Below are 22,398 nucleotides of genomic sequence, written 5' to 3'. Positions count from 1 at the left end.
AGGAACATGAGCATCAACTCGACGAGATCGAAAAATCGCTATCAATTGGCATCACTTAAAATTCCTATCTGCTTACAATTAATGCCATCGAGTGGGAACATTTTCCAGATCACGAAATAAATATTCCCTATACGCGAAAGATAGTATTTAATTGGACAAATTACCTATTGGCACTTAAACACAGGAATCTCTAATTGGCCAATCGAGTTAGTTACCTTAAGCACCACCTATCGATACGAGCGTCCAATCGCACTATGTACGAAAGAATCTCTTTCGTACGCGAGTTGACGTTCTCATTGTTAGTCTTCATTCTTCATGGTCTTGATCTAGTGAAGAACTGGAGCAAAAGCACTACGATCGTCGTTGATGGAAGTCTCGTGTCTCGTTTCTCCTGTCTCAGTGCTCCATCGAAACACGATCAAGATTGTCTTTATGTACCCCTTGGTAAAAATTTGTATCTTAATGGTTCGTAACTTATTCGAAACAGGTTTTCATAATTAAGAATCAAAGTGATCGCATCGCACACACGCTGGGTAAAGTTGTTTGACATTTTGATTCCTTTCTAAATGTAACACTTTATCTCGTATCGCGATGGGAATATTGGAAAAGATCTCGGAAATTGAGAAGGAAATCGCACGAACGCAGAAAAACAAAGGTAAGCGTCTCATCGGTATTGCGACATGTCTTAATCTACACGTATGTACCTATCCTATATTACTGCCCGATATTGTAACTTTAATATATTACTTAAATAAAAATTAAAAAAAAAAAAAAACGGAGAATATCCGCAAATATATATTCGAGACGAATACATATATTTATAAAATTTAATTGCAGCTACTGAATACCACTTGGGTTTGCTAAAAGCGAAACTTGCCAAGTATAGATCCCAGCTGTTGGAACCGTCGAAAAAGTCCGAAAAGGGCGAAGGTTTTGATGTACTGAAGTCAGGAGATGCTAGAGTCGCGCTGATCGGTTTTCCGTCAGTTGGCAAATCCACCTTACTCAGTACCTTAACTGCCACCCAGTCAGAGGCTGCGTCCTACGAATTTACTACCCTGACATGTATTCCTGGTGTTATCGAATACAAAGGGGCCAATATACAATTGCTGGATCTGCCTGGTATAATCGAAGGAGCAGCACAGGTAAAAAAAATTATACAGTTGGAAATTACTGTCTGCAATCATTGCTTTCGCATTGTCGAATGATTCTTTGCGTTATCCTAGGGAAAAGGCCGAGGTAGACAAGTTATAGCTGTTGCTAGAACAGCTGATTTAGTTCTTATGATGTTGGACGCGACCAAACAGGACGTTCAACGACAACTCTTAGAAAAAGAATTGGAATCAGTTGGGATAAGACTCAATAAGAAGAAACCGAATATATATTTCAAGGTGAAAAAAGGCGGCGGATTAGCATTCAACTCAACATGTCCTCTGACAAAAATAGATGAAAAACTAGTCCAAATGATTCTTCACGAGTATAAAATCTTCAATGCTGAGGTGTTGTTTCGCGAGGATTGCAGCGCGGATGAATTGATAGATGTCATCAATGCGAACCGAGTCTACTTGCCTTGCCTTTATGTATATAATAAAATAGATCAAATATCAATAGAGGAAGTCGATCGAATCGCCAGGCAACCTAATAGTGTTGTAGTTAGGTAATAAGATATATTTTGACATTTTTCACAAACCCATCCTCACATTCCCACATATACAAATCTTTGTGCTTTTCTCGCAAGTTTTTTATATCTAATTATAATTCCTTTTTCTATAGTTGTAATATGAAGTTGAATCTAGATTTTCTGCTGGAAATATTATGGGAATATCTGTCTTTGATAAGAGTATACACAAAAAAGCCTGGCCAACCACCTGACTTTGAGGATGGTCTAATATTGAGAAAAGGTGTAACAGTGGAACATGTGTGTCATGCAATCCATCGCACACTTGCTCAACAATTTAAATACGCCCTTGTGTGGGTAAGTTACTGCATATTTAAAATTATGCACATATACATTGATATATATTTATTACATCTCGATACTTTTGAGAATATAGGCAATTTTTATAGATACTTGTTCTATATATGAATTATATTTCTTTTAGGGTACAAGTACCAAATATTCACCCCAGCGAGTAGGATCGCAGCATGTGATGCATGATGAAGATGTCGTACAAATAATGAAAAAATAAATTTTGACGGAACTTGTAAAATTATTGATGAAGAAATGTCGATAAAGCAATCATATACAATATACATAAACCATAAGCAAATTACTACTATCAACAAATTGTAAAATTTGATGGTACAATCTTAGGATGAATGTACGTTTATATAGATTATATATTTCAAGAAGCTTATGGTCTTCTCTACATATTGTTCCAATAAAATTTGCAAAAACAAAACCAACTTATATTATTTAATTATAAAAGAAAGAAAAAATATAAATTTATTATATATAAAATTATAGAAAAAAAAAGACATTTTCTGGATAGAAAGAAATAAAAATTATAAATAAAATAACAAATTATAGATTAAAATATAGAAAGAGACTTTTGCAGAAGATTCATTCAAAATTAAATACTTATAATTAATTTAACATTAAAAATGTAAATGTGATATTTTCATGATTTGTATGAAAAAAGATAGATTAGATAGTTAAATCTTTTATTCAAAATATTCATAAAGATAAACGAAACGTCACTGACTTTTTTTTAGAAAGAAAGATGCGTAATATTTCACATAGACACACAATTTGTATTTTATAATTATTTGTAGAAAATTATATATATATATATATATATATATTAAAAGAATAACAGAAATTATTAGTGAGATGCAGGAATTGGCAACGTCGCAAAACAGCTAATTTGATATTTGATCTGGAAAAATTACATTGCATTTGATTGTATCCGATACTTGATATATATGCATATATATATATATACGTAATAAAATGCCCGTTTATATATATATATATATATATATATATATATATATATATATATAATATTGTATAATAATAAAAATGACTGTGTGCGTGCAATGTGTCTGTACAAAATGTAGTGTAACAGCGAAAACGTTGCGTCCGATACTCGATATATGTATATACGTAATAAAATGCCTGTGTGTATTATTGTGTAATAATAAAAATGACTGAACATGTGTGTGTGTGTGCCAAAATGTAATTAAGAGCGAAAGCGGTCAATCCATTTTTACCTGCGAATACATATAAAATCATTATTTTTAGTACTTGAAAATAATTCCTATTTAGTGTTCAATGCATATTACGTAACGAGAATGTCTTTATTTTACATATATTGCGATATCGAATAGATTAATGTACTTTCTAAAAAAATAATCCTAGGTTAATGTTATATTCTCTGTTTTAGAAAATACATTAACTAATTTTGTTTTCTTTTTATTATTTGATGAAACACCGATGATAAAGCGCAAAATGGAAAAGAGTTATATGTATAGCGATAATTATAAAAGAATCGATAATACTCTGTGAAATATATTTTATAATTTTGAAAAATATCTAATAAACTACATTACTACATTAATAATACAAAATGCATATCGCTGTACAATTTATAAACACGTAAGGAGGAAAAAATCTCTCTCTATATATAAAATTCATTATATATATATATATATATATATATATATATATATTATGTCCATTTGTGTGTATAATGATCACATTATATCTTGCATAACAGTCTAGATCGCGAAAAATGATCGGCCGATTTTTCTAATTTAGAGACTTTGAGGACACAATAAACATTCGAAAAGTGTGCGATTCTCCTAATCCTCGGACGCAATTCAATGAATAATGAATGAGAGTAACTTGCAGAGCGCAACGACACCGCGAAGAATGCGCGTACGAATCTCGGCGCATTGTTACGCATCATTACTTTGTCTTTCTTCGATTATAGAACGTTTCTTTTTTCTCTCTCTCTTTCTCTTTTCGTTCTCTCTTATCGCGCGTTTCGCTTCTCCCGATCTCTCCTTTTTCTTCTCATGGGCGTGCGTATACGAAAATGCGTTCGCCATACACAAACTTACACACTCGCGCGAGACACACATATCCTGATTACTAATTCATGTAGCCGCGGACTACTTCTCTTCGCCTCGTTGTGACACCAAATCCCATATTCCAGCCAGAATGGAGAGTCGGTGAGTCCAAGAGCTCGGTGATCCACGAGCGAGCGATTAAGTGAGCGAGATTTGCACCGGATCTTGCTTACCGAGCTGTTGAGCTGCTACTCTTTACATCTGGGAAATATTTCTCAATGACAAATTCCTCGATATGAGAGATTACGGATACGTGTGCTTTCGCCTTGGAAAAAATTTTTGACAAAATATCGCGAGTCTTATCGTCGATTTTCCCTTGGCAAAATTTTTACGACCATTGGATTTTTTTTTTTTTTTTATAATAATCATTTTTCAATGATGGATTTCTTCTACAGGAGACTACAGTCTTTCAATACTTCGGTTTTATTTTATTTTTTTCTATTTGCACTAAAATTCGCTCTAAATTAATTTCGAAGATTGTAATTTACAGCTTCAAAATTTTGTTCGTCAATTTCTTTTAATTTCCAACGTTACATTCGTTTCTTACATTTCCCTCAAAATATTTTGAAGGCTGACCAGAATCTTCAAGAAATCCATGTTAATTACGTTTAAAGATGTGCCATATGTTAAAAAGAAAAATTAATTTAATATTTCCGGATACTTTGTATCAAACACTGAAGCTATTTTGTCAGATAAATCTTTATAAGGCTCGTTTTTATTATGAAGTTTGAATAGTATTGAAATAGGTGATGCAAATTAATTGGATGCAAAGAACGAGAAAGCCGGATCTTTCTCAGCACAATCTTTATCTCCTCTTAAATTTCGAACGGGCACCGTTATATTTTTAGGCCAATTATTTATTAGAGAGTTTTTGTTTCCGATATCGGTTTTTCATGACAGATATGTCTTTATTTTATAAATAAATACATATGTATGTATATACCAATCTCGTTAAAATATAAATTTTTATAAAAGAAGAGCTTTCGAATAAACATTAGGATCTGATTAATTTTAATTTCTGAGCGCATTAAACGATTGTTTCTTAAGATAGTTTAGATTATCTTAAGAAACTAGGAATGAGTGATGTATAAATAGTTAAGAGATAATTGTACCTACTGTAATTGCAATGAAAGAATCCTAGAATTGATCCGCGATGCAATTGTAACTAATCGATGTGCGATACTGTCACGATTAATCTCCGAGTTAATCGGACTCCGTTATTGTTTGTCCCGTTGATGCATGTCACTGGAGTATAAAAGCGTTTTACCATCGTCTAATGACTTATAGATCCGCGTCGTCTATCGTAATAACAGTAAAATCATTCTATATTAACGAAGACCGCGTTAAACAAAAGAATAATTTTTCTTGAGTATCTTATTAATAAATATTTTCGAAAGGTAAAAAAAAAATATTTGATACGAACGAAAAATAAAATAAAGAAATAGATTTAATAGCTTTTATACATTTCTTTTATTATTAATAAAAATTTTTTATGCGTGAAATAAAAAATAAACTTAGTAACAAAAAGAAACGCAATGTGTCTGCAAAACGCATGTCTTAATCGGCTCTCAATGCAACGAATTTGTCCCAATCGGTACAATTCTTTATCTATGGATTGTCTATACCTTCTAGGACACACACAGTGCCACTTTTTCTTCCACCTGTCTATCTCCTTCCTCTTAACTTTCCGTCTCATTTCTCGCAGAAACTTTCAAAAATTCCTGTAGCTCCTGGTATCGTCGTAATTCTGTATTATTGAAACTCACCTAATCATCAAACTAAACATGTAACGCGATAATATAACATACCACGTGAGAAAGATCCGTGTATCGAATTTATGAAAATTATCACGAGTAGTTTCAAAAGCGTGAAATCGTTCGAGAAAACGGGGATATATCGTACAAAAATTCAGTATCGCCGCTTCGGGCATTAGACAAGACGGATGCTGGCGCGGTATATGATCGGGAGTAGGAAGTCACCCGGTATTTACAGTTAGACGATCGGCTGATGATCGAACACGTTGCTTTCGCTCCTCGTTCTTGAGAGGCAAATGTTCTGCGATTCTTGTTTTAACCCTTAACATTAGAAATATTAAATTTTGATAGTACACCTAAAATTGTATTATCATCTAGCAATTAACAAAAAAAAAAAAAAAAAATAGATTTTAATATGACGTCATAGATCGAATATTTTTTTAATAAAAATTTATTCGCTAAAGAATAAATTAAAGAAATTTTTTTACAAAAATTCTAAAGAATTGCAGCAAATATTGCAAGAAATGTACAGACAATTGGACATTTTATCAAATTTAATTATGTTAGAATTAAATGTCTAATTCAGAATTCATACACGCTATCTTTTCAATATTTTAATTATATATGCATATTATCTTGTATTATAACACAATTTTAATTTTTAATAAACTTTGATCATTTAATATCCGTAATTAAGATCTTCATCAGAACACTCCTAAACGCAATTTACATCTTAAAAAAAAAAGAAAAGAAAAAAAACACCATTTTTTTTCTTAATATTTCTTTTTTATATTATACATATAAAATTTATATTCTGAGATTTTTAAAAAATATTTGAATTGTACAAACTTGTGTAAACTTTTAAGATTTCAGCTGCGAATGAGGCAAGAGAAACACTAGAAGCCCACTCTCGCTCTCTGCTCCATATGCTCGGTCCATATACTTGACAGAATAAATTCATCGATTGTAAGATCATTATCCTGAGTGTTATCCAATAGCAGTACTAGTGATAACGGTAATAATAGTAATCGCGATGGACGATCGCGTAAGTTTAGTTTTTAGTAGTAGTATTAATGCTTTACACACAATAATCAATAATTAGAGAGTCGCAAAAATTATCGATTAACTTATGGAGTATTATTGAGGGAAATTTCGGATTTTTTGACATTCGAAGAACTTGATCTCTCTCATCGGATTTTCTTAAAATTTAAAATAGCACTAGGGATATATAGCAATAGAGAATAGCATCTAGCAGTTATACTATTTTATAGAAACAAGCGATTAGAAAATGGGCATACGCCTGTTTTTTCTTTGAAATATAAACTACTAGAGCTAGTACTACTGGTCTCATACTTTTGGATTATCCAGAAAACATCGAGGGCCTGTCGCAAGAAAGCATTCTCAATAGATCCACACGACACACGATACAATAGAGTTTAATTACGCGACATAATTATTTAATATTTTTTTATCATTCGCATTACGCGCAGCGCCGATCATTCACACGCGAGGTAATCAGTGCTAATTAGCTGCCTCGAGATCATACAAGCCATCCCGGTAGAACGCCGATCCGGATAATACATTATTTATCGCGAAAGTAGTACACGAACAGCATCATCAAACGAGATATTGAACGTTTCGCCAGAAGGAGCGAGAGTGACAATGATCTCTTTTCACGCGCGTTTGATTAATCTCAGATCCGCTGATAGGCCAATGCTCCTTCTTGCAATGCTTCTTCTTGCTTTCGAGCGATTTAGCCATCGTAGAATCTTACTTTGAATAATGTTCGAAGTGAAGAAGCCTGTAAATAACTTGAAAAATGAACAGATTTAACAGTCTGTTAATATAAGTTTAAAGATTGTAAAATTCTTAAAAAAATATCGCAAAATTTTCGAAATGTTAGAATATTCTTATGAATATCTCTTTTGTTTATCTCAACAGATAATAGTTTGCACAACTTGATTCGAGACATTATTAGTATTGTTTAACGTGATGTCAATTGTGAATAAACACGCGCATGTGTGTACGAATAAAGAGAGGTAAAAGTGTTCATCGAAAATAATGGAATCGAGTTGAAAAATGGACATTATAGAAATACGACATATTTCTACAAGTTAGAGAAATAAATCTATAATATTGTATTTTTGTAAATTTCTTTCTTTCTGATTTATTTATTTATTTCTGAAAAATAAATCTATATGTTGTATCTCTGTAATGAAATAATCGCGGAAATAATCCATATGAGAAATTGTCTCTTAATAATGTTGACGAGTGGAAAATGTGTACAATGGACGCGCACGCGTGTCTCAAGAAAGGGAGAAAACGCGCGATCGGGCCACGTGGAGAATGAAAGGTAGATAGATAGGTAGGTAGGTAGGTAGGTAGACGGAGTATGGCGCGAATGAACATGCAGGTAGAGCATGCAGGAAGATGACGACGAGAAGGAGGACGACGAAAGAATACGAAAGGAGGTGGAGGTGCGGGTCGGTATAAAAGGATCGCGTGGAGACCGCCTCGTCTGTTTCAACACTCTCACCGAGCCGTTCGGTGGATCGATCCGGGTGAAAGAAACCGGGACGTTATATATACGCGTATCATCGTCGATCGTCGATCCTCTACTTCGAGAGGACATAGAAAAGGAGAGTAGAGAGACAGAGAGAGAGAGAGAGAGAGAGAGGTGAGTCTCCAAAAGATACGCAGCAAAGTGGAAAACAAAGTGTCCACCATCCCCGTCAGGAGTCTTCATACCGGAAATCTGTTCCGGTAACCGGATTTACCGAACGACCTTGACCGACTCCGGTTTGCCTTCCCTCTCCTCCTCTCCCTCTTCGTTCAATCCCTTCCCTCCCGCGCCGTCCGATTGAATAAAAGGGACGATCTCTTTCCGAGGGGTTGAGTGCGATTGACTACAATATGTGCGACGCCAAGTACAGTGGGGTAGCTCCGTGTGATGTACTCGCATCCAAAGGACTCGCTGTGTGAATTTTTGTCATCGTTCTTCGAGTCTTTTCTTCCTTCTGATTTGTCGCGATTCGTTACTTCCGGGTACCGATGCCGTTGCTTCTTGGATCGCGAGATCGTACGAAGTTAATGCGAAGGCACAACCTAAGTATAGTTCCAGACTTTTACCTTTTGAACGAAAGGTAACGGAAAAATTGTTCGCGAAGGACAAAAAAACTTGACTGTATATACTTTTCGATAAAAAAAAAATAATAATAGATAGAATATATAGGATTTTAATATTATTTATCGTTAATTAATAATATTAATTCTGTTTAATTTTATTCCATTAAGGTTTGAAAAGTTCAAATTCAAATTCAAATTGCTCGGATAAATACAGACTGAACAAATTTCTAAAATTTGGATTTAACTCTTTATTAACACTCATTTATATCCTCGTCAACAACTGTCAGAATTTTAGTGAAGGAAAATTGATTATTCTCGACGAGTGGAGAAAATCTCCAGCGACAAGTTTGAAATTTTGAATGTAAGGTCAATGAAAATCATTCACATACATAATCAAGGATATTCTTACGGTACAATGACATTGCTTGAGATCATCTTACGTGAGAGGCATTCGTGAATAATTCGTCGATCGCAATAACGGGAGTTCACGAGAAAAATTCACGCGAACATTATTGCATCTAATATACATGTTGATAGAAGTAACTCTCTCGCGCCTTTTAATAATTTTTTTTTTTTTTTTTTTTTTTTCAAGTTAAATACGATAAGTGTCCAGTGCGTTTTTAAAAGTCTTGTCGAGTAAAAAACCTCGTGTAAAATGTTATTTTGCAATTAGTTTATACACGAGACGTCGTTTCATTCGCGACCGTATTATTGTTGTTACACGCTGTTTGTATAAAAAAGATAAAAGATTTATATTATAGAATTGTGACGAAGTAGATGTCTTATTATCGTCTTTCTATAAGAAATCTCAATTATATTGTAAAAGAATTTGCTAGAATTTATTTTCGATTCACATCATTTTTCACTAAGGTCATAAGGCCGATTTCTCTCGTGAAAATCTGATATTTAAATAAAATATTTATATTATTAGTAGCCTCCTTTAGAAATTCCATCGTTAAACAGTTAAAAAGACGCACCAAGATACATCGTCAAGAGTATTCGTCGTATTTATAATTCTCTTTTAAATAAGATATCTAGTTTATTGCTATCGTAATGTTCATTTCGCGTTCGTTCCGCACGCTCGTGCTCCGAAAGCCAAAAGTGTACGCGTGGGAATGCGACACTATAAGCAACTGTTGACATCTTATTGTTAGATTGTCGGTCGATCACCGGTCACGGTATAAAACGGAACAAAAAGAGGGTCTCGAGAAAAAGAGGGTCTCACCGATTCTTTACGGTTAATTTGTAGTCTGACATTTCCCGTATCACATGTTTATTGTGCGCCGATGCGAATAAGATCCTAATTCTGATCCAGGTAACTAGGTGAATGAATTATATATACATACGGACCGTCATTAACGTCCCCCGTCATTTTATTAGCTATCCTGAATTGTACCCGGAGCCTCTCGAGTCGTTCGCGCTTTCCTCGATTTGTAGATATTTTTCGACCAATGTCCAGTTATATTTATTAAATCTATATAATAAATAGATATGAAAAGGATTTTTACGCGCGCGCCGAGCAAAATCTATTGTAATCTCGTATCGTTGTTTTTGAAAAAAAAAAAAAAAAAAGTATGCTAATATTTAATATAAGAAAAAGGAAATTGGATTTGCTAATACAATTTACAAACTAACAATTGTATTTTCTTTCGTGTTATTGCGTAGAATCATGAGACTAGCGGTGCTGACGTTGCTATGCTGTCTGGCGATAGGGTCACTCGCCTCGCCGGTAGCCAAGATCCATGACAGCAAAGTATCGAGTCGGAACCTCGTTGCAACCGGCAGGCAATCCCCCGCGGCACCAGTTGCCGCTCCTGCCGACGATGACGACGATGACGACGATGACGACGACGACGATGACGTCGATCTAGATATTACTGGGGATGATGATGACGATGACGACGACGACGATGACGACGACGACGACGACGACGATGACGACGATGGCGATTACTTGGAGCGTTTCATCGAAGATATACTTGGAGGTGAGTGGAGTCTATCGTATCTTTTAATTTTACGTGATACATTTTTGTTAAATTTTGTTGTTACGAGATAATACAAAGAAAAGAACAAGTGGATAAATTTGCATTTTTAATCGTTATATATTTATTAATAATAATTCTTGACTCGAATCTCTCTTCTATCGAATGACCAATTATTTGTCATCTGTAACTTGTTCCTCCACTGAAAAACTTTGAATCCATTTCCTTACTCTCTTCGATTTCTATCTCATGTTGCTGTATCAATTTCTTTTCCGTTGAATCCAACAATGAAAGAATCTCGCAAACTGACATACACCGTTATGCAAACGCGAAGCTTCGCGTTACCTGAGAATCTCTTTCCATTTCTTTCCCTCTCGTTCTCTTCCTTGTCTCTCGTATACCTTCTCTCGTAACGGTATCGGGTACTTTGACTCGTAAAAATTAACATAAATCGACAGCGATCTTGGAAAAAAAGTTTCTACGCGCCACTTCTTCACATTGACCTGAATACCGAAGGATAATCCGAGGCCGTCTCTTACGAGGAAGCGCGTGTTAAATTTATAAATCCATGAACTTGTAAGAGGTGGTATGTACACATATTGTAACTGGTGCGCCTAGCAAGCAATGTATGCAGATCGTAATGTTTTAGAGCGACATCGTGAAAAAATTTCTCTCTCTCTCTCTCTCTCTCTCTCTCTATTTATATCGTATTTTTGAGTAATTCAGAACTCAGCAGTCGATGCAATTGAGAAACCAGTTTTAATAAATAAACTAGTTTAAATAGAGATGCATATTTGTGAAGAGCAAAACTAGCTTTGAATCGTCTAAAGAGTCATTTAGTTGACAAATCAGTCGTTTCTTTATGACGTTCCCTCTTATGTTCTATTCGTGTTTTCTTCACGCTGGTTTCTTCAATTATCGGATTTTCGTTTTTCGTATACCTTTATTACTGTTAAATCGTCATAATTTCCATGAAGTTAAATTGCGCATTTAATTATTAATTTTAATTTCTCTGATATAAAATGATTGAATTTGTCTGATATAAAGATATATATCTGTTACATCATGTTTAATGATATAACATTATTAAAGAAACGCAATTATTCATGCAATCGATGTTTCGCTATAAATTTACAGGAGAGGACGATGACGACGACGATGAGGATGAAGCCGCCGCGCCGGTTGCAGCCGCCGTACCCGCCGCGGCCGCTATATCTCCACCAGCTATATCTCCCATCAATTCACCGCAGGTACCGCTCTCCGTGGCGGCCGATTTGAGCCAAGAGGCCGCCGAGGATGCCGCGGCGGCAGGCGAGGCGGCTGGCGACGATTCCGGTAGCTACGAGGACGAGGAGGCTGATGCCGAGGGCCAAGCCGCGTCCAACGTGCACGAGTCGACGCTCGAAGCTGCTGAGTCCATCTCGAATCCGGTATCGGTAAATGCCATTGGAACGGCGCCCGTCGCACCCGCTGCTCCGATTTCGAGCGAGGAGGACGACGACGATGACGACGATGATGATGATGACGACGACGTGGATCTAGACATTACGGAGGACGACGATGACGACGACGATAGCGAAGAGGACGATGACGACGACGACGATGATGATGAGGACGATGAAGTGGATGAGATCGCCGATATTGCCAGCGCTAGACACGCACGTGAGTTTAAGGGCAAGAAGGCCAAGAAACATAAGCACGCCCGCAAATCGCCCGCGCGATCATCCCGCTCTTCCTCTTCTTCTACTTCTTCTATTTCTTCTTCTTCCTCTTCCATCTCCGCGTTTAATCGAGTTTAAATCGAGCGACAAACTACAGTAGCGCGAATATTAGCGGCTATTCTTCGACCTTCCGCGTTCTCTTTGCCTACGATGATGATAACGACGAAGAAAAACATCGTCGTTTTCTTCTCGCGCGAAGATTTCTCCCCGCCAGAAATTCGTTGTGTGCACAAAACGATGATTGATTCCGTCTAAGATTTCGGAATCGTCGGTTTCGCGAAATCTAATTTGTCGCATCTACGCCCGATCGCGATGCTCACTCGTGGAACGAAACTTATTTTCCTTCTACATTTCTCTATTTTAAATCTTTTTAAAGTTTAAACTCTCTAAATGTAGCGAGATTTTTCGGAGAGAGAGAGAGAGAGAGAGAGAGAGAGAGAAGAAAATAAAATTCAAATATTTTCATAATTTATAAAAGCGTCAAAATATATTGTACAGATATTAAGCTTGCCATTGTCAAATTACTTTTTACGTACATGTGTATATATAATCAAACTTGAGAATACATTTTATTATTTTCATATATATCTCGTTTAATAATAAATAATAATCACATCAATATATCAATTTTTTAGAGATTACAAATTCTAAATCAATTTAAGTCGAACGTTCAGAAAATTATCATTGACTCGTCAAACGTTTATAAAATTAAAGTAATTTTCTATTAAGTTAATTTAATTAATTGATAAATCTCAACAATAATTTATTCATATAATTTATGTATACTACTTCGACAGTTGTACCATCTCACAAGTGGGAATAAAATCACGCTATAAATTTTTTCCGCTATATTAATACGATAGTTTATCGATCGGGCGATCGGATCGGCTCTTCTTTTCGAGAAATTATTCAATTGGCAGAAAATTCGCGCCAATAAAGTTCTCGCGAGCGGAGAAATCGATTTTCTGTTACTTCAATTCCGCGCGATCACGATCATTTTATCTTTAATTATCTAGTATTAATTATTTATTGTATTTATTAACAGCAATACCTCTATTTAAAGTCGCATCGGATATTGCATCGCACATAGACTGACGCATCTGCTCTCTTTTTGTAGGTTTTTGTATCCTTTTTGTAGCTTGTCTATCTTATGAAGCTTCCTTGACGGGCCTTGCGCTAATTTCCATCACGAACTCTATAAACGTATAGTGCACAGGAAATGTACAAGTAGCTAGATTTCCCCTAATGTACTTGGATATTTTAATCCACACATCATATTCTTCTGATCAATTTGAAATAATAGTAATCGTGCTACGACCATCGGAAGCTTCATAAGAAAGATAAACACCGTATCAGGCAACGCAAACGTTCTAAAAAAAAACCTAAACATAAACCTAATAACGCTTTCTAAAAACATTCTAAAGCATTAAACATGTATCAATTCTCTTTTAAAACATCTAACATCATATTTTGTTAGATGTGCTTCAAAAATTCTTTAGACATCTATAAAGAACATGGCAATTTTTTAATTATCTTCCAGTTATTCTTCAAACAGATATCTAAAATATATTCTAACTTTTCAAATGTTTTTTTTCAAATCTCTCAAATATTATACATACCATATACATATTGATCTTTTGATTAATATGTTTTTAATATATGATTAAGATGTTTCTTTAGAATTTTTTAGAAACTATTCAAACTCTAATTCTTTGTACAATGTCTTGTGTTGTTTGGTGTAGCATTGAAATGCTTTGGCTTGGTGACCTCACGTCACGTATTTCCCCCCTTTTCCAACGTCCGCGATTCGACTTACTGTTGATCGACTTACGAATGATCATTCAGAAATATATATATATATATATATAAAAAAAGAAAAGAAAAAAGAGAGTGCGTGTGTATGAGAGAGAGAGAAAAAAAAATCAAAATTATGAGATATTATTTAGTTTCGTTTATAGGATCAAGCGACATCAAAATTGCCTACGTCGGAAAACAGGACGAGAAACTGTCCGATCTATTTCTGTCTTCTTAAATTAGCAATAGGACACTTTATCCGGCCACGATATTTCAAATCTTTAATTAATTGTTCTTTTCTCAAATATATAGTTAGTAAATATTGTATATGATAAGAATACATAAATGCATATGACAAATATATAATTAAAAAAAATTAATTTACTAAACTCTTCGTACACATATATAGAGTTTTAACTATTTTATAAAATTTACGTGAAAAAGTTGTGTCTATCACTTGACAAATTAAAAACATGGTCGATGATGGTGTCGATTGTCCTGTGCGCGCGCGCGACCGAATCGAGAGTTTCTTTTTTACGAGTTTTTCTAGACTTGTACAGAGACATTGTCCTTTCTGGATTGTGCAAAATATAAATAATTTATTATTTTTACAAAATATTCTGTGTACCATCTATTTATTTCATTCACCATCGTCCAGTCGCATCGTATCAGTGTCAACGTGTTTGTGTCCAGGTACACTCGTAATACGCGTAATCCAGGAGGATAAGTTCTCTCTGTTTTTTTTTTTCCTTTCTTTCATTTGATACATTTTGAAGCGAAATGGGGCAAATTTCTTTCAAAGTTGGAAATTGAGATAATTTCGGTTCGGGTTCATTTCGATACCACCGGATGCGGAAAGATTTAAACAATTTAGTAAACGAATAAAAGAGAGATTTTAAAGATTTTATTTTCGCGCGTGCGCGGCATCGAAATTTCTTTTTTGCGACGTGACGTGCAGTAACCCACCTGGCTATTTGAATGCATTCGATAGAGAGATGTAAGCTTCTTTTTTCCTAACTTCGACCCTGCTTTTTTCGCTTCAGCTGTATTGCCTATCCATTAGTAAATGATCGCGTGTTTGGTGGACGGTCTAGGACGATCGACTACAACAACGTGTACCTGGACAGTAGCACGACCACATTTCCATTTGTCCTTAATGTCCCTTATCATTCCCAAATCCCAAAATAGATATGTAATTTGTAGTTAATAACTAATTAATAGTTGATAAGAGAGTTATAAAGTAGTTGATAATTGATAAGTAGATTATAACTAAACGAAAAAGAAAAATTTGGTATTTATATTTTGATGACAATTTGACGATTTTATTTGATTCATCTTATCGATACGACAGACTCCGCAAATATTTTTTTTTTTTTTTTATTAAAACGCTATTTTTTGTAGATATTTTCTTTGTTATTCGTAGTTTGATCTGTTTGCAGATTTTATTTTAAACAGTTTCCTTTTATTGGATCTTGTTATTTTAACTGTAATAAGATTATTAAAGTCTATTACGAGTCTATAATAGTTTTGCTTTCGTTCATTTATATATTTTTTTTTTGGCTCTTATAGTACACGATAAGGATTAAAATTATTCAATTTTTAATATCATAATTAGGAAAAGATAAATCTTGTCATATCTCATTGTCATATCTCGACTCAAGTGCAGAAATTAACAAAGCTTTTAAATGTCCAAAGAAAAGAATGAATATATTTTAGAAACATCTAAAGAGTTAGACATATTTCAAATATTTTAAAAATTGATGAAAAAAATATTGAAATGAACTAGATATGTCGTTTAGAGATTTCTAAAAAAAAAACGCCTAAATAATATACGAAAGATTAGAAGGTTTTTTTAGACAACTTTATCATATTTTTTTTACCAAATATTTCTATTGCGCGATTGTATGTATACACATCGTTATTAAGTATAAACATTTCAGATCTCTCTATTTTCACACATTTCTAAATCTACGATAATATCGATTTCAATCGTTGATTCGCAGATAAAACTTGATACGACCAAGTGGTAAGATCAAGTGGCCCCCGAGAGCATTATTAAGAGCTTTGATAATTGACTAAACGAATCACCGCCCTCAGCTTACAAACGATCCGAAATCAAGTCCGCCACCAAGAGCACTATTATCTATCTTTGATGACCGATCAAACGAGTCGCCATCAGCTTACACGCGCAATTAACTTTCTACATGAGAGTGCCGGCTTAAATCCAACAAAGACGCGACCGCGTTGAAATTTTTTCCCGCCTTTCACCGGAGTAGCCGATCGAAAAAGAAACGAGGCCACTGACCCAGAGAACGCGCCAAGCGATATGCTGGAGAGCCTCCTCCTCGACCCTGACCCACAGCTTATAAGTCATGAAGTTGATGTCCTTCAGTTTCCGTCATGCCAAAATCGTGATTTAGTATATCGTCGTTATTAATATTTCTATTGCGTGTATACTTGTATCTCTCGATAACTGATCCGTTTTACTTCTCAAAAATGAGATATCGAAGATGAAAATCTGTTCATATCTCAAGTAAAAGTAATAACATGTTGAGTAATCTATTGTTGAAATATTTCATTACAATATAATAAAATATAATATTTTATCTAAAGTAAAGTTCGAGTTAATAATTTCTGTTTCGGACAATTATAGTAAAATTGTTACCATAATCTATTGTCAACTATTAAATTAATTTAATTAAAAAGTATGGAAAGCGAAATATTACTAGAAAAACGTGGAAAACTAAATATTTGAAAATAAAAATTAAACAAAGACTACAATTAATGAGATATAAGAAACATTATTTACTTCTATTCGATAGATGTACAATACATATAACAAAACGATGAATATATTTAATACCATTTTTAGAAACTTTTTCTAAAAATGATGGTTCTCATATATCCATGTTCATATATAATTCATAATTCTAATATAAGTATTGTATATACATTCTTTATAAAAAAATTGTATTTCATCAAGTACGTTGGTTTGATCAGATATTTAATTAGAGCCTTAATGAATATATTTAATTTAATAAAAAGTTTCAGAATAAAACATCTCGAGTAGATGTGCATGTACGAGACATTTTATTAAACGTTACGTCATTTTCGTTTTAACAAAAGTAGTAGTAGATTGGTATCGTGCGTTAATCGAGGGACTGATCAGGCCCCACAATGGGCATTCAACGTCCATTAATTCCGTTCCGTGCCAGAAGTAGACGGCCTTGTCCGTGGCATAAAATTTTCATCGCTGCGTGACACGGCATCATAAAGTTCGAAAGAAAGTGTGCTTACGTGCTGCAGGTGCAACGACCGGCAGGGGGAGAGGTTTTAGGTGAACATCTCCATATGGGAGATTGTGAACGCGTGCGACTAGACCGGGTCTGTAGATAGGGAAGGAGTAGCGAGGAAGGAGGTCGTGGCCCAGATCGGAGACCAGTTTGACAGCGTCGAAGGATTCCGATATACCGTTATCATTGTCGTCGCTTTAAGTAGGCTGTTCGATCGGCAACCGTCAACTTCCTTCCACGATAGCCAATGGAAAAAAAGGGGAAGAGGAATGCGTTTCCCTTCATTAAAGCCTAGAGAGAGAAAGAGAGAGAGAGAGAAACGATACGCCAAGTCACGGAAAACAGTACGTCCCACTCTGGTCGATGACCCAGACGAAACGAAATAACTTCACGAAAAGTGGTTTCAAGGTCGTATTCCCAAAAGAGCTATTACCTCTCTCTCTTCCTCTTTACATTGTCTTGAAATTTTGTCTCGGAAATTTTCCGTAGATTCTGGGTCAACCGAACGATTTCGTGACTGTTTGGATGGAGATTCTTCTTCTTGTAAACTGATCGCTTTCGGGAAAAAATAAAAAATTGCACCACGCGAAAAGATAGGCTGATGGCGGTGGTGTGCGCGGTAGCAATTTGTAGAATTTATAAAATTATATAATTTTGCGTGACGCGTGTATGTATAAAATCCGTTTGAGAATAATTTTATATAAACTATTTAAAATTATATAATATCTAAAATTTGCACCTCCATGATTAGTCATTTGATTGCCACTAACAATAAGAGAAACTAGACTTTTATCTTTTACGGAATCTGAAATATTTACATTACTATCTTAAATTGACATAATGTCATATCAGTGATAATCGAGATAGATATTAGTGTAAACTTTTCTACGATTCTACGATCTATAGATGATTTTCTTTGTCTCAAGATAAAGATACTCGGTAAAATCATTAGCTCTCACATTTTTGCTAGAAGAAACTCTTTGTCTCTTTAAAATTAATAATATTATATTTTCTATGAAAAAAAAATTAATATTTATATTTCAATGGTGGTGCACGGCAAAATGCATATTAAAGAATGTCCAAGAAAATAAAAACTGTAAGATGCTATTTTTATTATCGGTTTAGGTGGCGCAGAATCCGAACCGAGCGCGCACGTGCCGGCGATTTACGTGGCAAAATACAATCGTTTCGTCGATCAAATTCTCGGCAAGATCAACAACATTCTGCGGGCCAATTACGAGCCGGTGACCGTTAAACTAACAAATTCAAATTCGGCCTCCAAATCGAACAAGAACAAAAACAAGAGCAAAAAAAAGGCCAGCAAGAAGAACGGCACCAAGAAGAGCGCCTCGAGGCCGATCGGCGTCACTGAGAAAAGCGTCAACGAAAATAACGTCGAGGTATCATCCACAATCATTCTCTTTCCAACAACTTAAATAATTTATACTAAAAGAGAGAAGATTATAATCTTAATTTTAAGTATAAATATATTTTTCAACAAAATTTCAATAAATTTTTTTTTTAATAGAAAAAGTTTTCACAAATTAAATAATAAAGTTTTGTCGTTCGGGATCAAAATTTAAAAAATCTCAATTCTCGAAAAGAAATATTTAATATTGAATATTAAAAAAAAAAGAAGTGAAATAGAATGCCGAATTTTGAAATATTTCTTAAAATATATGTTTGTATTTGCAGAAAGTTATACAGACCACTGAACTCGTAACGGAAGCTGCGACGGAAAAGGAAACGATCTCATCACTCGCACTCGAATCTTCTACCGAAGCCAGCGTGAGATCCAGACGTACGTCTAGCAGCAACAATCCCAGCAAGAATCGTAAACGAACGAAGAACAAGACGAAGAATAAAAAAGGAACTACGGGAGGCAACAACAAGAACAAAGTAATTGAAAAATCTATGGATACTCGCTAACGCATAAGTTAAAATTGTTATTTTTTTTTATCAAAATCTGATTCTAAATTCAAATCTAAATCTGTTTGAAACATATATATTTCGAGATTTGGGGGAAAATGGAACGGTGTCCTGAATCTAACGTGATTTTCAGAACAAATCTACTAAGAGCAGACCGAAAGCGAGAGCCACTCTGTACGGATTGGCGTCCCTGCAGAGAGCAGGCGACGTGTCGGTGAACATGATGAGCGATCATACGACCATCAAGACCAGGTTCAATCTGGGACCGCTCATACTGAAAGTCGAGAAGGAGTTTGGACGGGCCGCGAAGAAAGAGTTGAGGAGCGCGACTGCTACCACAGCCGAGATGTCCGGTAAATTGAGTCTACGCGTGTTGCACGGAGGTGCGGCGACGCTGCATTCTATTCGGGTTTTACAACCTAAACAGGTACGTGCATGGAGATAGTGAGGGAAGAAAAACGCGAGGAACAGTTACAGTAACGCGTGAATCTCGTCAAACCGGAATGCCGATGGATAAATAAATATGTTAGATAAACGAATTTCAGAATTTCCCTCCACGATTGTTAATTTTAACGACGTCACTTTTATGCAGAATTGCTGTTTTGTGTTAGATTACAATTAAAGCCTGATAAATTCCATATATGTATATAGTTGAAAAATTCAAATAAATTTTACCTGTAAAAGATATTCATTCAGAAACCTGAAACATTCTGTGTATTGATTGTCAACGTTTCGATAAAATCATCTTAATAAAAACATATAATGACTATTTTTCTTAATATCTTTAGTTTAGCGTTATAAAAAAAAGATTTCTTCAAATATTTTATGCACACGTAGAAAGATGAGAATTTTTATTTTTTTAAAATTCGATTTTATCAACCCATGGCTGTATTATTGATGCATCTCAATATTATCCACATATCACGCAATATATTATAATAAAATTGCAAATATTTAAATATTTATAAATTAAATGTTTCTTTAGGTTCGAGTGGAAAGCCAAGACGATCACGATAGAACGCGAGAATTTGTATGGAAGAGATCGTCGCATATCGCGCATTTGGTGTCGCAGAAACTTTCTTCGGCCACCAGATCGATGCTTCGACCACCACCTGCCGCTTAAGCTACATTTACTCTTTGGTCCAACTGAAACCGTCAATACTCGCCATCGAGGTATCGCGAAGATCGAACGCAACGTACCGCTGCTAGCGATCATTTTAATGATACGTCATTGGTTATCGAATCACTGATTATCGAAACTGCGCCGTTTGACTTTGACAGATATATACGTGTACAATTAAATTTTACATTAAACGACGCGCATCGAGATCACCTCTTCTCTCACTCGCGAAATAACGCGAAGCGAGAAGCAACTCACACACGAGAGAAAGTAATGAAGAGGTATATATGTGTAAGAGAGATGTCCCACTTCCACTGTTATTTCAAAACAATTGATTTATTTGGTCAACTCGATTCAATTTTTGCTCGACGAAAGAAGAACACTCGTGATTCTTGAGCAGTTCAGCAAAAAATCTCTTGCTTTAAGCTTAAATTCCGGCAAGAAAAAAATATATGAGATTTATATATTCTCCAATTAATTTCATCTTGATTTCAGACTGAAGGATATATTAAATATGCCGAATTACACAGATTATCGATTGACTTTTCCTCAAATATTATATTGTTCAAAGGATTGAAGAATAATATAGCAGAATGGGGACACCCTATATATTATGGGTTTCATGTTGGACCAATTTCGGACGATTGTATTTTATTTATTATTTATTTATTTATTTGTCACATAGTTTGTAATTTGCCTTCAGAAAGTCTGATATATGTATCTTAGAAATATGGTTAAATATATTGAAACATGTAGGCGCAAGCCATTATATGAGTTAGGCCGTTCCATGTGGACAAGTGTAAACAGAAATCTGTTGCCACTATTTTAGAATACAAAATATAGACGGAATATTATATATTTATTCCAATATCCACATATTCTCTATTTCCTGAATAAAAAAAATCTTATAAGGCTATATATATATATAAAATAAAATAATATAATTTTTATAAATTACACACATGAGAGAGAATAATTCTCTTAAAGTATTTTCACTTGATTATTTTTTTGTTTATTATTTTGTATCATGTGTCTGTTAGTCAGAAATAGAAGAGATTGATTTCGAATCGTAAAACTACACACAAACAGCACAAAAAGGCCGTGTGCATTTTAAAAGGAAATTTAAAGGACGATAAGATATCTTTAAATCGTTTTTTAAATGTCTTTTAGAAATATATAACATCTAGGAAGACTACTTAGATAAAACACGATAAGATGATTCTTTTATTTCGTTAAAACAGCGCTTTGACGTCACTATCAAGACATGGATTATAAACACGGATTTACATACAAACGTTTTCATCGGAATATATTACGGAACTCCGTGACTTTATTTATCTAACCTTTATTATATATATATGTATGCGCGATTTACCTGCAGTTTATAACTGTAGTTTTATGCGATTCTTCCGCACGGTATCATCATTGCGTAAATCACTTTGTCATCGATAATATTTCTGCCGATTTTCTATTCTTCGACACTTTTTTATCGTAATATTTTTCCGAAAAACTCATTTACGTAATTTAAAAGAAGAAGAAAACGCGCACAAATACACTCACGTATGGATAGAGGGAAAAAGAAAAGGCCAAGTGGTACCCTCT

The 22,398-nt window shown here is 34.6% G+C and overlaps 2 protein-coding genes across 2 annotated transcripts; both read left to right on the top strand.

The window, feature by feature from the left end:
- Positions 1–327: 327 nt before the first annotated feature.
- Positions 328–2,437, top strand: LOC138933791 (developmentally-regulated GTP-binding protein 2). Its single transcript, XM_070296804.1, has 5 exons — positions 328–655; positions 838–1,145; positions 1,227–1,657; positions 1,774–1,975; positions 2,103–2,437. Exons 1-5 carry the CDS (start codon positions 592–594, stop codon positions 2,187–2,189), a joined length of 1,092 nt encoding a protein of 363 aa, XP_070152905.1. The 5' UTR covers positions 328–591; the 3' UTR covers positions 2,190–2,437.
- Positions 2,438–10,213: 7,776 nt separating this feature from the next.
- LOC138933751 (uncharacterized) lies at positions 10,214–21,632 on the top strand. The gene is made up of 7 exons (XM_070296737.1): positions 10,214–10,272; positions 10,623–10,942; positions 12,077–12,601; positions 18,873–19,147; positions 19,443–19,646; positions 19,810–20,103; positions 20,662–21,632. Exons 2-7 carry the CDS (start codon positions 10,627–10,629, stop codon positions 20,797–20,799), a joined length of 1,752 nt encoding a protein of 583 aa, XP_070152838.1. The 5' UTR covers positions 10,214–10,272; positions 10,623–10,626; the 3' UTR covers positions 20,800–21,632.
- The last annotated feature ends 766 nt before the right edge of the window (positions 21,633–22,398 follow it).

Source organism: Polyergus mexicanus, unplaced genomic scaffold, assembly GCF_030449975.1.
Source record: "Polyergus mexicanus isolate NDT 795.1 unplaced genomic scaffold, iyPolMexi1.0 SCAF_5, whole genome shotgun sequence".
Lineage (NCBI taxonomy): Eukaryota > Metazoa > Arthropoda > Insecta > Hymenoptera > Formicidae > Polyergus > Polyergus mexicanus.
Note: the sequence above shows the minus strand (reverse complement) of the source record. Positions and strands in the feature narration are given on the sequence as shown.